Source organism: Musca autumnalis, unplaced genomic scaffold (genome assembly GCF_047663935.1).
Source record: "Musca autumnalis isolate F117 unplaced genomic scaffold, ASM4766393v1 scaffold_4, whole genome shotgun sequence".
NCBI classification, from domain to species: domain Eukaryota; kingdom Metazoa; phylum Arthropoda; class Insecta; order Diptera; family Muscidae; genus Musca; species Musca autumnalis.
This window is the reverse complement of record NW_027411977.1, coordinates 137858766-137876450: the sequence shown is the minus strand read 5'-3', so window position 1 is coordinate 137876450 and position 17685 is coordinate 137858766. Positions and strand designations below refer to the sequence as shown.

At 35.7% G+C, this 17685-nt stretch overlaps 1 protein-coding gene across 1 annotated transcript; it reads right to left on the bottom strand.

The window, feature by feature from the left end:
* Positions 1–653: 653 nt before the first annotated feature.
* On the bottom strand, positions 654–9590 carry LOC141403089 (uncharacterized). The gene is made up of 3 exons (XM_073985254.1): positions 9461–9590; positions 1310–1436; positions 654–1219 (listed from the first exon to the last, which is right to left on the bottom strand). The coding sequence occupies exons 1-3, from the start codon at positions 9506–9508 to the stop codon at positions 654–656; spliced, it is 741 nt and encodes a 246-aa protein (XP_073841355.1). The 5' UTR covers positions 9509–9590.
* Positions 9591–17685: the final 8095 nt, after the last annotated feature.

The following is a 17685-nucleotide window of genomic DNA, read 5'->3' as shown; positions in this document are numbered from 1 at the left end:
TACGATGTGACGATCTTATAAACGTCGTTTATTCACAATTTCTTGGTATCAACAAGAGACTTTTTGAGCGATTGTCAAGCAGTGTTGGATCTAACGAGAAAACCCCATTGTTTCGGCAAGGTGTTCATGCAATATCAAATGTTAGTTGGTTGAAGAAATTGCCAAGGATGCCTCTAACTCACGGTATATAACATGACGATCTTCCATTATCCGTTCTGGCATAACGGCCGTTTTTGGACGACCCTCACGACCTTCGCTTTTTAGCGGGTGTCGGCCACGATCGAATTCATTAAATCAGTTTTGCATAGTGCTATAGGATGGCCCCTTATCGACATACAAAGATCTAATTTGATCGATGCCTCTTGCCTTGGTTATCCACGTCGAAAATTGTGAAGAATGATCGCACCAAAATGTTCACAAGTAAATTACATATTTTGCAAAGTGATTTTTTCAAGTCACTGTAAGCAACACAACACATGGTCGTATATCAAACTGTCCTGAGTACGTTTAGGTTAAAATCTGTCCAACTTTCCAAAAAAATCAAATGGCGCCTTACAACAAACAGTGTTGCTTGGGCCATACACTTTTCTAGTTGGGCTCGTACAGCTCATTTACTAAAATACTTACTAAAATCAATGACTTTTTGTCATAAATTAATAAACATACCGTTTGCAATATGGATCCATTGGTGACGTTGGATATAAACCAATCTCTCCCATTTCTTCACACACTTGTTGTGGTGTAAGATCTCCCATTGGATTGGATGTCGTTGACCCAACTCCTTCGCCACCATTTATTGGTGTTGTTGATGACCCACTTACAGGTGTTGATGCATTCTCAACACCTCCATTACCACCGTCGCCATTCTCGCCTCCAATGCTGTTACCATCACCATCACCCTCGGCTACCACATCACAAGTGACACTTTCAACCAATTCTTCCGAAACGCAAATTGCATCACTATTGGCATCACAAACAAGACCCTGCGGACAGTAGCCAATTTGTCCGATAGGCCGGATGGCGCCATAACACATTTGAAATGTGGTTCGACTCAGACAGGCAAACAAATGATTGCGATGGGCACTGCACATCCCACACAACGATGTGTCACCACAACTGGGACGACGTTGTGATGAACTTTGAACACAAATTGCATTCAAATCGGTGCAATCGAAACCATCCTTGCAGTGATACAAAGTTTCCATATTGGGCACATCATCTGAAAGTAGGACACAAAATGGCAAATCAATGCACCCACCGACTGTTGGAGGCCAATAAGTTACTAATCAATGTTGAGTGTTCTATTTACCACCAAAACACAAATAGAAAGATGTTGAGTTAATACAGGCCGCTTGGTTTGATTGGCATACATTGCATTCGGCAGTGGCATAATTAAAATGCAGTAGCAACAACAACAAGAAGGAGCACAGGAATAACTGATTTTTGGGGAAGAAAAAAAAAATAAAATTAGTTATTGCATATTTGAAATAAAAATAGCTAGAGAATTAATTCGCTTGTCAAAATTGTAGATGAAAAGGGTTATAATTTATTTGAGTCAGATAAGATCAACAGAAAAAAACGATTGGTAGGTTAATATACATAGAATAAGTGAAATATATTCCACCCTTAATTTAGCTTTGCCGGCAGAGATATTCTTTTAGCCTATCACTGTAAAAAAAACATTTTTTTTTTATTTTTGGAAAATAGTCTGGCTTAATCCCATTGTTATTGTTTTAATATTTTAAAACAACGAATTTATTAGGGAGAAAATTTGGCATTGTCCGCCAAGGGATCAGGCAGGGAAGACTGTCGATTGTTTATATGGGATTGCCAAAGAAAAACTTCTCATGGAGATTGCTTTTTTTTTTGTCACTCTTATATTTTGAGCCGACGATTGATGATAAATAAAAATGTTTTTATACCCTACACCACTATGTGGGGAGGGTATTATAAGTTGGTTTTGGCCAAAAAGTTTGTAACGCATCGAAATAATGGTCGTAGACCCATACTTATATATACCAAAATGAATGTCTCGACGAGCTGAGTCGTCCGTCCGTCAGTCCGTCCGTCCGTCCGTCCGTCTGTCCATCTAAACCTTGTAATCACGCTAGAGGTCGCAATTTTGATCGGATCGTCACGAAATTTTGGATGTTGATGGGGGTCCAGGAGGGGAAGAAGCCTAATGATTTTGGTGATGGTCGGATACTATTTAGGGGTCGTAATGAGCAAAAAACTTATGTGGATAAAAAGACAACGTTTTTTTCCAAAGCGAATATCTCAGCTTCTATACGGGGTATACCAAAAGCAAAACTTGACAATAAAAGTAGAAAATATCACCTTTCTAATGATGTAGGTGATCAAACAACGATGATATCACAATAGTCGCAAATAAAACCCAAAATTTCATTTTTGCAATTTTAATTATAATGACGAATATCACAGCTTTGGTTGGGGACTTTCCAAAAGCAAAGGCTGGCTGTGAAAGTAGAAGATCCCATCTTTACAGTGATGCAAAGTAGGTTGGCGTAGGTGGCCACATAACGGAGATATCACAATAGTCGGCAATACATCCCATTTTTTCATTTTTTTGTAATCACGCTACAGGTCGCAATTTTAATCGGATCGTCACGAAATTTTGAGGGTCAATGGGGGTCACACAGATGAAGAAGCCTATTGATTTTGGTGATGGTCGTATAATATTTAGGGGTCGTAATGTGCAAAAAAATTATTTGGAGAAAAAGACAACGTTTTTTTCCAAAGCGAATATCTCAGCTTCAATATGGGGTATACCAAACGCAGAAACTGGCCATGAAAGTAGAAAATATCGCCTTTCTAATGATGTAAAGTAGGTTCTCGTAGGTGATCAAACAACGAATATATCGCAATAGCCGCTAATAGAACCCAACTTTTTATTTTTGCGATTTTAATAATAATGACGAATATCACAGCTTCGGTTGGGGATCTTCCAAAAACAAAGTCTGACTATGAAAGTAAAAAATCCCATCTTTACAGTGATGCAAAGTAGGTTGGCGTAGGTGGCCACATAACGGAGATATCACAATAGTCGGCAATACATCCCATTTTTTCATTTTTTTGTAATCACGCTACAGGTCGCAATTTTAATCGGATCGTCACGAAATTTTGGGTGTTATTGGGGGTCCCACAGAGGAAAAAACCTTTTGATTTTTGATAATGGTCGGATATTATTCAGGGGTCGGAATGTGACAAACAAAAATATTTGGAAACAAGTGGGCCAAGGCTATAGTCGGGTCGGGGCCGACTATGTAATACCCTACACCACTACCCCCGTTCATAAGCTTTTGACTAATAAAATTCAATATATTAAAATTGGGGTAGCTTAGCGCCTTTGCTCTGAATGTCTTCATTAACACAGGTCAATTTTTTTGAAACGCATTTAAGTGCATCGACTGTACAACCCAAATAAAAAAATGGAAAAGTCGGATGTATGCCAACCATCAATAGGCTTCTTTCTCTGTTAGACCCCCATCAATCCCCAAAATTTCTTGAGGATCCGATCAAAATTTCGTAGTGTGATTGTACAAAAATGGAAAAAGGGATGCATTACCGTCTATTGCGATATCTCTGTTGTTTGACCACCTGACCCCTGACCGACCCCTGAATAATATCCGCCCATTATCAAAAATCAAAGGGTTTTTTCCTCTGTGGGACCCCCAATAACACCCAAAATTTCGTGACGATCCAATTAAAATTGCGACCTGTAGCGCGAGTTCCAAAAAAGTGGCAAAATGGATGTATTACCGACTATTGCGATATCTCCGTTATTTGGATACCTACGCCAACCTGCTTTACATAATTGTAATGATGGGATTTTTTACTTTCATTGTCAGACTTTGCTTTTGGAAGGTCCCGAACCAAAGCTGTGATATTCGTCATTATTATTAAAATCGCAAAAATGAAAAGTTGTGTTCTATTAGCGGCTATTGCGATATCTTCGTTGTTTGACCACCTACGACAACCTACGTTGCAAAGGTGATATTTTCTACTTTCATTAGCAGGTTTTGCTTTTGATATACCCCTTTTAGAAGCGGAGATATTCGCTTTGAAATAAAACGTTGACCTTTTCTCCAAATAAGTTTTTTCCCATTCCGACCCCTGAATATTATCCGACCATCACCAAAATCAGTAGGCTTCTTTCTCTGTCGGATCCCCATTAACCCCCAAAATTTTGTGACGATCCGATCAAAATTGCGACCTGTAGCGTGATTACAAAAAAAAATTAAAAAATGGGATGTATTGCCGACTATTGTGATATCTCCGTTATGTGGCCACCTACGCCAACCTACTTTGCATCACTGTAAAGATGGGATTTTCTACTTTCGTAGTCTGACTTTGTTTTTGGAAGATCCCCAACCGAAGCTGTGATATTTGTCATTATTATTAAAATCGCAAAAATAAAAAGTTGGGTTCTATTGACGGCTATTGCGATATATTCGTTGTTTGATCACCTACGAGAACCTACTTTACATCATTAGAAAGGCGATATTTTCTACTTTCATGGCCAGGTTCTGCTTTTGGTATACCCCGTATTGAAGCTGAGATATTCGCTTAGGAAAAAAACGTTGTCTTTTTCTCCAAATAAGTTTTTTGCCCATTACCACCCCTAAATATTATCCGACCATCACCAAAATCAATAGGCTTCTTCATCTGTGTGACCCCCATTAACCTTCAAAATTTCGTGACGATCCAATCAAAATTGCGACCTGTAGCGTGATTTCCAAAAAAGTGGAAAAATGGGATGTATTACCGACTATTGCGAAATCTCCGTTATTTGGTCACCTAAGCCGACCTAGTTTACATCGTTGTAAAGATGGGATTTTCTACTTTCATAGCCAGGCTTTACTTTTGGAAAGTCCCCAACCAAAGCTGTGATAATCGTCATTATAATTAAAATCGCAAAAATGAAAAGTTGGGTTTTATTTGCGACTATTGTGATATCTTCGTTCTTTGATCACCTACGATAACCTACTTTACATCATTAGAAAGGTTATATTTTCTACTTTTATTGTCAGGTTTTGCTTTTGGTATACCCGGTATAGAAGCTGAGATATTCGCTTTGGAAAAAAACGTTGTCTTTTTATCCACCTAAGTTTTTTGTCCATTCCGACCCCTAAATATTATCCGACCATCACACAAATCAATAGGCTTCTTCCCCTCCGGGACCCCCATCAACATCCAAAATTTCGTGACGATCCGATCAAAATTGCGACCTGTAGGGTGATTACAAGGTTTAGATGGACAGACGGACAGACGGACAGACGGACAGACGGACGGACTGACGGACGGACACACATAGCCAGATCGACTCAGCTCGTCGAGACATTCATTTTGGTATATATAAGTATGGGTCTACGACCATTATTTCGATGCGTTACAAACTTTTTGGCCAAAACCAACTTATAATACCCTCCCCACATAGTGGTGTAGGGTATAAAAACAAGGAAACTGGTGAGATTGTGTGGCGACAATGGAAACTATAGTCTCCCCCGTCTTACTCCTCAACTAATAAATTAAACTATTTTTTAAACAAGATTTAGTATCAATGAGATTTCGCTATGTAGAATAATACTTTGACTCTGCTATTATGTTATTGTCATTTCATGATCCAAATCGTATTTATCATTGCCGTATTTCTTACTGGTGTAATACAATTAAAAGTTCTTACTACTCTGTGCTTGAATTGTTCAGATCAGGGTTTTGGAGTTGGAGTCAGAGTCTAGCAAATTTTGCTGGATTCGGGGTGGTGATAAAAAGCTCGACTCCAACTTTTCAACTTTTATCAAAAAAAAATTTTAAATCACTTAAAGGACCGTAATTTACATACAACCATTTTAATCTCTATATTGACAACAAAATGCATATCGGAATCAACTGATTGTATATATATATATAATTGTTCCACAAACATCCCATAAGGGACAAGGGAGACTTCTCTCATATCAATGAGTGCACCCCGATTCATATTAGCTCAATGATATGGGACCTACAGTTTATCGCCGAGTCCGAACGGCGTGTCTAAGACACCACTTTTGTAGAGAAGTTTTACATGGCTGAAATACTCAGGAAATGTCGCCAACATTACTGAGGGGTATTTTGCCACCGTTGAAAAGTGTTTTGATGTTGCCTGGCCGGGGAATCGAACCCACGACCTTATGTGTGCAAGGCGGGTGTGCATACCATTGCACCACGGTGGCACTGATTGTAATACTTTGAAATAATGGTTTCATATCCCACATATTCTTGGGGAAGATCTTCTAGAATATTTTCTGGTCATCTCATAGAAGGCCAACTGGTCATTTTTTTATTTATTAAATGTCATTAATGTCTTCTGTGAAAGGACCTGTTGGACTTCTAAGAAAGACCTTGTAGTACTTTAAGAGAAATCATACTGAAGTCCAACTGGACTTTCATAGATGTGGCATTGATCCTACTCCACACTTCTTGCTAAATTTGTATGAGAAAAGTTAGAGTCTTCTTTAAGGTGATCTTCCTGTCATTTTTTTTAAAAGACTCCCTACATTAAATTATGGGCATTACCTCTATAGGATGCTGGATATATTAATCTCATTTCTGATTGTCTGATCGGCCTAGCCTAGACTTTGTCATTCCGTTTGTAACACATCGAAATATTCGGCGGAAACTCTATAAAGTACTAAGATGTCTGTCTATCTGTCTATCAGGATAGAGCTCGCATCATTTAAGATAGAGCCATATAAGGTGGAACAGAAGTTTGCTTAACTCTTAAGATGTTTGGTATTCGCAATGGGTTATATCGTTCCACGTTTTGATATAACCCCATTGAACGTTACCGACTGATTTTTGGCATTTTGAAGGATTTTACCACATTATCGAACCGAAAAACGTTACATTTGTATACTCTACACCACACAGCGGTAAGGGGTATTATGTCTTTGTGCATTTGTATGTAACATACAAAAGGAAACGAAATAGACCCACAGTTCCTTTTGGGGATATACATATAATCACTTTCTGAGTCGATTTTGATGAAATTTTGAATGTGTGACTGAATTTTGTCTACAAATAAGTGTGCAAAATTATATCGAAATCGGTTCCGATTTGGATATAGCTCCCATATATATTTTCGGCCGATTTCACGTATTTTCTGTACCAAACACGCTATATATTTCCGATTTCGATGAAATTTGGAATGTGTGACCGAATTCAGTCTAGAAATAAATGTGCCAAATTATATAGAAATCGGGTTAGATTTGGATATAGCTCCCATATATATTTTCGGCCGATTTCACGTATTTTCTGTACCAAACACGCTATATATTTCCGATTTCGATGAAATTTGGAATGTGTGACTAAATTCAGTCTAGAAATAAATGTGCCAAATTATATCGAAATCGGTTCAGATTTGGATATAGCACACATATATATTTTCGGCCGATTTCGTGTATTTTCTGCTCCAAACACGATATATAAGTCCGATTTTAATGATATTTGGAATGTGTGACTGAATTCGGTCTGGAAACAAATGTGCCAAATTATATCAAAATCGGTTAAGATCTGGATATAGCTCCGATTTATATTTTACATATTCACAGTGGTGTAGGGTATCATATAGTCGGCCCCGCCCGACTTTGATCCTTTCCTTACTGGTTTATATTGTCTTCGCTAGGAGTATAAAGCATTCCTGCAAAGTGTTGTCGGTATAGGTTTACGATTTAATATAACACATTATAACGGTACGGCCTGATTTTATGTATTTCGAAGGTTTTATTGTCATATTACACTGTGCAACCAAAAAAAAAAGACATTTGTCCCGAAACATGTTATATGATGGGGAAACACGCCCGGACACGTGTCTTCTTTTTTGGTCTTCTATCACGCTGCGGTGTTAGAATATGGTCATTTTCCATGACTCCTGATTACATCATTTTGAGAGTTTAAAGATGTCAATCGCTTCTAAACATTCTAAACTTTTCGAAACACATCTTTGGTTATCCATTTTTCGCGGTTCATAAGGAGAAAAGGCTTTACAAACATTACTAATTTTGGAGAAAAATAATTATTTAAAAATGAGAAAAAATAGTTATATTAAAAGCGAGTATTTGAAACAGAGGACTATTATTCACGCCTTAACTTATGTTTAATATTTTAGTAGATAGCCTAACCTTCGTTTTTCTTCTTATATCAATTCCTCTAAATTGCAAGGGTTGCCACATATTTTGGTTATAATATTGGACAAAACGAAAATATTTAATATAGACATATAGACTTCCTTAAAGTTTTAATTACTTTCCAAGCATATGCAAGAATCCCCACTAGTACCAAATTGAAGCCAAGGGTTTCAAAACTGTTTAGATCTTTTGCGGACATTTGCGGTTTCGATAGTTATGTCCAAAAATTTAACTCGGTTTTTAGTTGCTCAATTTATATTTTTTGGAAAGTTTATAAGTGTTGTGTCACGTTTTTCTTATATGTTTGTTAACTAAAATGTTTTTTCGCATGTAATAATTTTTTGTATTCTACTAGCGATTTAAAAACTCTTTAAACTCTCCCTCTTTAAAAACGCTTTAAAAACTCGCGTTGGAAAATATTTTTTGGTTTTCACTTTAATAAAAAAGGTTTGATCTTTTTTGGACCACGCCGAAACGTGGATCTATATTAAAATATTTAAGGAGGGTTTCCCCACACTGAGAACCAAAAATGCATTTTTACAGGCAATACGGCAGAAAAAGGTGATTAAATCATATCCGGTTTGAATATTTGTGTAATCTCTGCAAATACCTTAAATCGAAATACATGTCACCTAGGGAGTATACCAAATCATGGGCCCATATTGAAAATGTAGGTATCATTGCAAGTGAACCTAATTTTTCCACTGACAGACCAAATCAGCACCATCGAATACGAGAATAAAATTATAGCATTGTAACCAAAGCCTTCGGTCCAAAGGCTAGTCTTCTGTCCAAAGGCTAAAGACTATCGTGTCATTTCGGCACCTCTATCACAGGAAGAATTGTCTTCCTCTATCAAAAAAGGATATTACATATAATGTTGAAGTCATGATTCCATTAAAGGTTGGACATCGACGTTGCGCGACTTATTTTTGTTTTTATATAGACATAATATATGTTTTTTTTTGTCATGTACAGCCCACATTTTTCAAAAAGGAATTTTACCCAAAATAGCTCTGGAAAAGTACATATTCGTGGCACCAATGTATAAGTCGACATATGTAGTTCTATTTGAAAATAATAGATATGATTTATAGAAAACGATATGATTCAAAATAAGTTTTTAAGATTGTTTTCGTCACTTATATCTTTTTTTGTCTGCGAAAAATCTGTATGAATGCTTCTAAGCAAAATAACAATGTTTTGATTTTCTAATGGTATCATATGTATTTTTTTACACACTTGATTCAAAATACTTAGTTTTAATCACTCACATGCCATCTAAAGGCTGTATATAAATGACCGGAAACTCTTTTGGACATTTCACTTTATTTTTGTTGATTTGATTTGATTGAGACTCTTCGAATATTATCAATTACTAGAAAATATGCCAAACGTTTCGCGTAACATCTACTTTACTACTGATTGAAGTACCAATATTTCAAAATTTAAAAGTTTGATTTTTTCAAGAATCACTGACAAGTGAGTGACAAACTTTACAGCAAGTGAAATGACAAATGTTTACCATACAATTTTGTAGGGTGTTAATTATTGTTTGTTTGCATTTCTATTCGCCTAAGAAGAAAATAAATACAGAGTTATGTACAAGTAGGTAGATATGTATTGTCTCATTTCACTATTTACTTGCTATCTAATTTTAGTAATTTTTGTCACTTTATGGCAGCAATAAAGACTTCTAAGAATTATACCTAAGTGCCAAAAATGTGTCTTATTTATATTATTTTTAGTTTAACTGAGATAAATGCAAGAGAATTAAATAGCTTTATAGCTTTTTCAACAACAATATTCAACCAAGGGTAATTTGCTCATTAGCTACAAATTAATGTCAGAAAATGTAAAATACCAAATCCAAGATAAGATCAGGGCGCAACAAAATCTATCAATCTCTAGAATAATCGACAATATCAAGTATACTTAATTCAGTCTTTTTAATAGATATAATTTTATGTTTATTAGTAGTTTTACCTTTATTCGGAATTTGCCATCGCTTTTTACAATCAAAATATTATAGTTTATAATTTAAAAATAACTAATATTAAGGGTGTCTCTATATAATTATATAAAAGCCTTAACCATTATTATCCATTTCCAGTACCAAAGTTCGTGTCAACTGATCACATCGAAATTTAATTTGAAGATAAGTTGAAGAGTTGAACAAATGTAAACGTTTTAACATATTTTTGGGGGATTGAATTTACATAGCAAAATTATAAATTTTTGGAAACAAAATGTAAAGTGCGCAGAAGTTGTTGGCACTCTAGCAATATGTGTACATTTTTAATCATAGTTCGAGTAGAAAATGTAACGGTTTAGAATGTGTTAATTATTACTTGCACACACCCTAATAGTAAAGACTCTTGAAAGAAAGGTAAATACATAGATTCTAAAATATGTTGTGAAATTTAGTCAACTTAAAAAATGTTGTAAACCAAGCAAGAACATTTTATAGCCAAACGGAACTGACATTCAAAAGATTAATTGCGGGGCCTTATCGTTTTCTTTTGTGAAGCTGTTCGTGTGTTTTACTAGTGCACTTGTAAATATGCTTCCACTTAAAACGGAAAATATGTTTCATTCATGACTCAAATGTCGACCAAACGTTACACATTTTTTACAGTTACGCCATGTTCGAAGATTATATGTTCAATATTCCGGCGATGCTTCATGATAATGTTCAGTTGCTTCTACTTTCCGGATATTTCAGTCATGTAAAACGTCTCTGTGAGTGTCCGAATGGTGTGCCGAACATAATAAGACCCATGTTAAAATCTTTAAAATTAAAACAAGTGAGCAAAGGCTATAGTCGGGACGGGGCCGATTATGTCATACCCTACACCACTACCCCTGTGCATAAGCTTTTCACTCGTGAACATTTCATTCAGGGAGATACTAAAGTTTTTGCCTATCTGGTTTTTATAATAAATTTTTCCGATTTTTCGTTTTCCCGGAAAGTGGTGTTCGAAATTTCAAACACTGGCGCTTAAGCTATATGTGAAGAAGTAAAATAAAATTGATTTATTTGCCGTTTTATTGATTTATTTCACCATTTTTGTATGAAAAAATGGTTGAAGATTGGTATTGAGACTTCTTTGGACCTACAAAACTTTCCCCCGAAATGTGTCAGCACTGACAACGTTTTGGATTGCCCCCATAGAACGGTACCGCCGGATTTTCGAGAGATTTCAAGGATTTAGCTGCATTATCCTACAGAAATGGCTGTAAATTAAGACATATTTAGTCTTTTTTTGAGCTACCTAACTTTCCACCAGAAATTTGTCAACATAAGTCCACGTTTTATACAGCCTCCGCTGAACGGTACCTAACGACTATCCGCACTATCCTTTAGAAATGGCTGAAATTTAGTATTTAGTCTTATATGGTGCTATAATAACTTTTCCCGGCAATTTGTCAGTAAATTTCCACGTTTTGATATACCCATCGATATGTAGGTTAAGTACCAGCGTTCGAAATTTCGAACAGTAAACTTTGCACATCTGTAAAGTCGCGCTCGCGCATTTAAATCATGTTCTCTATATTTTGTGAAACGGCTACATATATTGGAAATAATTCCCCATGAGTACTTTTTTAATTTCATTATTTTTTATTTTTTTAAACTAATCTAAAAAGTATCCAAAAATATAGGTTTCAAAAATTTACCCTTAACATCGAGGGTAAGGGGGGTTTTCAAGGGATTTTTTTTTATTTGCTGACAGATTAGACTTTATACATATACCAAAACTTGTTTAAAATTTAACCCTTTTCATCCATAAATATTTTTTTTGAAAAAAAGTGATTTTACTGTTCGAAAAATTGAACACCAAGTATGAAATGGGTTAATACACCAAATAGAAGCAGGGGTATTTGTCGTTAAAGTAAAAACTTCAAAATATTAAAATTGTGATAGTTATTGCAAAAGGCGCTAACTCTGATATTTTACCATAAATGCCACATTTTGTATTAACGTAAAGCCCAGAAGGTTTAGTATCATTATCAAGCTCTCTCTCCTTGGAATATGTCCAACAAAAGCAGAAATATCTGAAATGGAAATAAAATTCCAGAAATTGTCAACATCACAAGCATTTCACCAATTTTAGTAACGCGTTTGGGACCATTTTAGAGCTCAGAATGTCTTCATTGTTGAAACGCATCCAACCAAAGCTGAGATACTCATCAGTACAATTTAAATAAAAAAAATGGGAAAGCGGGACGTGTGCCAATAATATCAATATCATAATAAAGGTGATATTTTCCTCTTCTATTGACGGGCTTTCCTTTTGGAATACGACTACTAAAATCGGATATATTCCCATAAGAATAAAACTTTAAATTTTTGTCCACATACGTTTTTCGCCCATTCCGTGTCTTGAATATTATCCGACCATCACCGAACTCAATATGCTTCTTTCTCTCTCGGAGCCCTATTAAATACCTAAACGATCCTATTAAACTGCGATAAAATAAAAAATATGTTGTGTATTCCCGACTTTTGCAATATCTCCGTAGTTTGACCACCTACGCCAACCTACTTTTCATCATTGTAAAGACGGGATTTTCTACTTTCATAGTAAGACTACCGAGGGCAACCTACTTTATATAGTTATAAAGTTAATATTTTTTTCTACTTTCCTTGCCAGGTTTTGCTTTTGATATATCTCTTATAGGGGCAGATATATTCGATTTGAAATAAGTTTTTTCTCATTCCGACCCCTAAATATTATCTGACCATCACCAAAATCAAAAAGCTTCTTCCTCTGTGGGACCCCCATTAACTCCCAACATTTCGGGACAAATTGCGACCTGTTGCGTGATTTCAGAAAAAAAAAAATATGAAGAATGGGATGTATTACCGACTATTGCGCTATCTCCGTTATTTGGCTATCCACGCCAACCTTATTTGCATCGGAAGGTCCCCATCCAAAGCTGTGATATTCGTCATTATAATTAAAATCGCAAAAATGACAAGTTGGGTTTTATTAGCGACTATTGCAATATCTTTGTTATTTGACCACCTACGACAACCACCACGACAAGAGATATTCGCTTTGAATTCGGAGATATTCGCTTTGAAATTAAATGTTGACTTTTTCTCCAAATAAGTTTTTTGCCCATTCTGATCCCTAAATAATATCCGACCCTTACCAAATTCAATATGCTTCTCCCCTACCAGACCCTCATCACAACACCCAAAATTTGTTAACGATTATAATTGTGACCTGTAGCGCGATTACAAGGTTTAGATGGACAGACGGACGGATCGACAGACGGAGGGAAAGACACATATAGCCAAATCGACTCAGCTCGTCGAGACATTATTTTTGTTATATCGACGCCTCCAAACAATAGTATGCTAAGTCGACTTAGCATGTTTTCAAGTTCTTTACATTTTTATATTTAACGTCATTTTACTTAAATTCTGTCAAATTTAGGTAATGATCGGACAATACGAACAGAAGTTATAAACAAATATTTCCTTAGCATAGTACTGAAGGTCAAAGAAATTTTCAAACTTTAAGAGATTGTCCTGCAAAACTCGCTTTTCAGAATTAGCACACTATTATTTGAAGGTGTCGAAGGTCCTTTAACTTAAATTCTGTCCAATTTTGGTAATGATCGGTCAACCCGAACAGAAGTTATAAACAAATATTGACTTAGCATAGTACTGAAGTTCAAAAAAATTTCCAAACTTTGAGAGCTTCTCCTGCAAAACTCACTTTTTAGACTTAGCATACTATTATTTGGAGGTGTCGATATATAAGTATGGGTCTACGACCATTATTTCGATGCGTTAGAAATTTTTATGGCCAAAACCAACTTATAATACCCTTCCCACATGGTGGTGTAGGGCAGGGACGTACGCAGGATTTCATTTCGGGGGGCACAACTTGAACAAACGTCATGAAATTAAAAAATGTTGTGTAGCGTTACATAATGCTATTTTAAAGGGTTTTAGTTGATTTTATATGAAATATTGACACAAAGTATATAATTTCAATACAGAAAGTTTACAATATTATAGATATAAAATAGAAAAGTTCAGCGTGGTATTTTGAAGTTTTTAAGCAAATTCTCCTACAGAATTGACGCAATAACTAAAATATCTTTCAAATGAATATTACCCATGTAGGTTTGTGTTTTAATGTATCCCAGAATTTTTAACCACAGTTGCTCTTATTTGGCATTTTCGATTCTTTTTCAAAGATTTTCAGTATATCTTCTTCTTTAAAGTACATATCCATATATCACACATTACGAGTAACTTCAGTCCCATTAAAAAGTTTTATGTTACTTTTGCCTTATTATGTTATCAATTGGACACATTTTACCGCGAGGACTGATGCTAATAAGAAGTTCTATCTAAAAAACCTATTAATGTTATTTGTATACCATTAATTAATTGAAATAAATAACTCAAAAAAAGAATAACTCGAATCCCCGAGTGCAGATAAGACTTGTACCGAACAGTTCCAATCAAACATTGCCAGCTATTGTAAGAAAATAATATTCGTTTATGTCATAAAAACACGAAAACTTTACTAGTTTACAAAAATTTATAAGTCCATGCAACTGAAAAATTCAGAAAATTACATTTATGGTCTGTTCCAGTACTGCAAGAATCTACTTATTTTTAGTAGTAAAAATTTGTAGATTCTTGAAGGTTCTGGAACAGGCATTTAGAACAGAAAACATTTTCATCAGGAGTCGGGCGATACCAACTAAGATTCATATACTCCGAATTCTACACGCAGTACTGTCTGAGACTACGAAACCCACATTCGGGCTCGGCAAAGTTTTAACTAAGTTCTGACAAAATAGGTTAAGTCGGAAAAACTCCATCTGATATCCCAATGGTTGCTCCGCCTTTTTCTACCTTAATTAATCGTATAATTATATGAACTCGATGACATTTAAAAGTTCCAAGGACTCTGACCAAAGGTTATGCACTTCCGTCGGCACCAACTTATGAAAATTCTTAACTTTTGTTTTCTCGAAAACAAGTAAAAAAGTATCAGTCATACCCCCATTATTATAAGCCTTCTTTTGGTATAGTTTGGATTTACCGAACAGATTTATAGCGTTCCGGTTAACTTAAAGTTAAAAGTGATCATTGAATTTCATGGAGAACCTTCTTGGCATTAACTTTTAACGTTAAAATTATATTTTTAATTCCTCCAAATTGGTTTATTTTGCATTCTAAAATCCATCCAATAGTAAAAGAACACATATAATAATGGCCCTTAAAAGTATAGACTTTAATCTATAGACAGATCGAATACGGTCTTCATAACCAATATCTCTGTCCTAAAAAATGTGTAATCAGGGAGTTTCAGAATTTCGTAGTCTTTTTAGGACGTATACACTTTCCGACAAAAATATCGAAACATTTGGGTATAAAACTTCACGATTGTGAGCGTTGCGAATAAATGTATGTGTTGTGATCATAAATTTGACTTCGATAAGAGCGCAAATGTTTTGAATTTTTGTGGAGAAGATACCTGCAAGAATAGTTCATTTTGGAAGTGGACCTAACTTTGGAAGTCATGCTTTTTGATAGTTATAGTGTCAATCCGTCATTTTAGTTGATCAAGTTATGATTTAGATCTTTTGTACCGTTATGCCAGGATCATCGAATTACCCACGAAAAATAGAATATCGCGTAAACAAGACCGCAAGGAGTAGCATTGGCAAAAATGGCAATGGATTCCCGAACAGCCCTTAAATTGCACTTATTTTGAACTTTTATGAGGGAAGTATGCGAAGATGTTGTCCCATATAGACCCTCTTGGTACTTGATATACATATGAACGTCCGGAAGTAATTTTAGGATGTTAAAAGTTTCGGTGAAATCGGATATTGAAATTTGTATGGGAGGTACCTGAAGGAGTGAACCGATATAATCCATATTCGAACCTAATCTATGTCTCGAAGAAATCGATTTGGACCTTCGACAAAGGTAGACTTGTGGGAAAAAAGGACTGGACCGATATGACTTAAAGTTCGGTTGATCCGTTCGAGAGTTATCATGCGCTCGAGCCAGATAGACGAAAGAACTGGGCTAAATCGACACCAAATTTTTTGAAGCGGATTTTGTCGAAACATATGACAAGTCAAAGGCCATTATTTCGATGAGGTACATTTTTATCGTTAGCCTAAATCCCGAACATACAGCAGATTTTAATACCATTTAACCAATGTTTGAGCATTAATTTTGTTTGCGGTTGTTCTCAGCTACAACTTTGTTAATGATAGAACAAGTAGGAAAAGCGTTAAGTTCGGTCGGGCCGAACTTTTTATACCCTCCACCACAAATTTCAGCCATTTCGGTGGATTAATGTGGCCACAGCCTTCAAAATACCGAAAATCGGAAGGTACCGTTCTATGGGGGCTATATGATGGCGTGGACCTATACCTAAAAATTCATGGGGGAAAGTTTTATACCCCCAACGAAGACTAAATACTAAATTTCAGCCATCTCGGGGACTATATCAAAACGTGGACCTATACAAACACTTTACGGTGGAAATGTTTCTTAGCCACTGGGAACACAAAATACAAAGTTACAACCGATTCTGTTGTCAAATGGGACTAATACAGTCAAAATATATTAAAATGACGCGTTATTTATATGGGGCGTTATATGGGGGCTATACCAAAACGTGGACCTATATAAACCAACTTTGGTAGGAATGTTTTTTGGCCTCTGGAGACACAAAATACCATTTTACAACCAATGCGGTGGTAAAATGGCACAAATATCTTAAAAATTCCTTAAAACGACGACGTGTCACGCATGATTTTGTATGGGGGCTAAACGACGGCGTGGACCTACATACATACAATACAAAGTCCTACGTACATATATTAGATTTTCCCAAAATTTCATCCACCTACGTCAATCCGTTCGGACGCTACAGTGATTTCCACAGACGGACAGACGGACGGACGTGGCTATATCGATGTAGAATTGCACGCTGATGAAGAATATATATAGTTTGTGGGGTCTACAGTGATTGTTTCGAATAGTTACAAACGTAGTGACAAACTTAATATACCCCCATCCTATGGGCAGGTTGGTATGCTACTTATAGCAGATATTAGCACTTTATGACGCACAACAATAAATTTTTCTCCATGAAATAAATAATAAATAAAAATAGGTAAAAAACTTTTTAAGTTAAACGGTTTTATGTTAAACATACATTGCAATGTTTAAGATAAATGTACTAAAAACCAAAAAATAATAAAATAGATACAGTCGTGGGAATTATAAACATATGCATAGACTAGACTAAAATAAAACCGTGGGGCACAATTGTCTACAATCGTTGATTAAAATGTTTGTTTTGTAATTTTACACTATAATTAGGCAGTTGTTCAATCGACAACGATGGACGTGTGATAAGTAGGGCTAGAATGTGGAAACAAGCTAGCAAGCTCGATTATAAGCGAGTTTTAGGGTTTCATAGTGGTGAGCGAGTAG

Excerpts from the sequence above, each read along its gene's own strand:
- LOC141403089 (XM_073985254.1), bottom strand. The coding sequence starts at position 9,508 with ATGTCCAAAAGAGTTTCCGGTCATTTATATACAGCCTTTAGATGGCAT. Across the intron at positions 1,437-9,460 it reads ATACAGCCTTTAGATGGCAT|TTATTCCTGTGCTCCTTCTT; the intron begins GTGAGTGATTAA and ends CCCAAAAATCAG. Across the intron at positions 1,220-1,309 it reads TTTCTATTTGTGTTTTGGTG|ATGATGTGCCCAATATGGAA; the intron begins GTAAATAGAACA and ends TCCTACTTTCAG.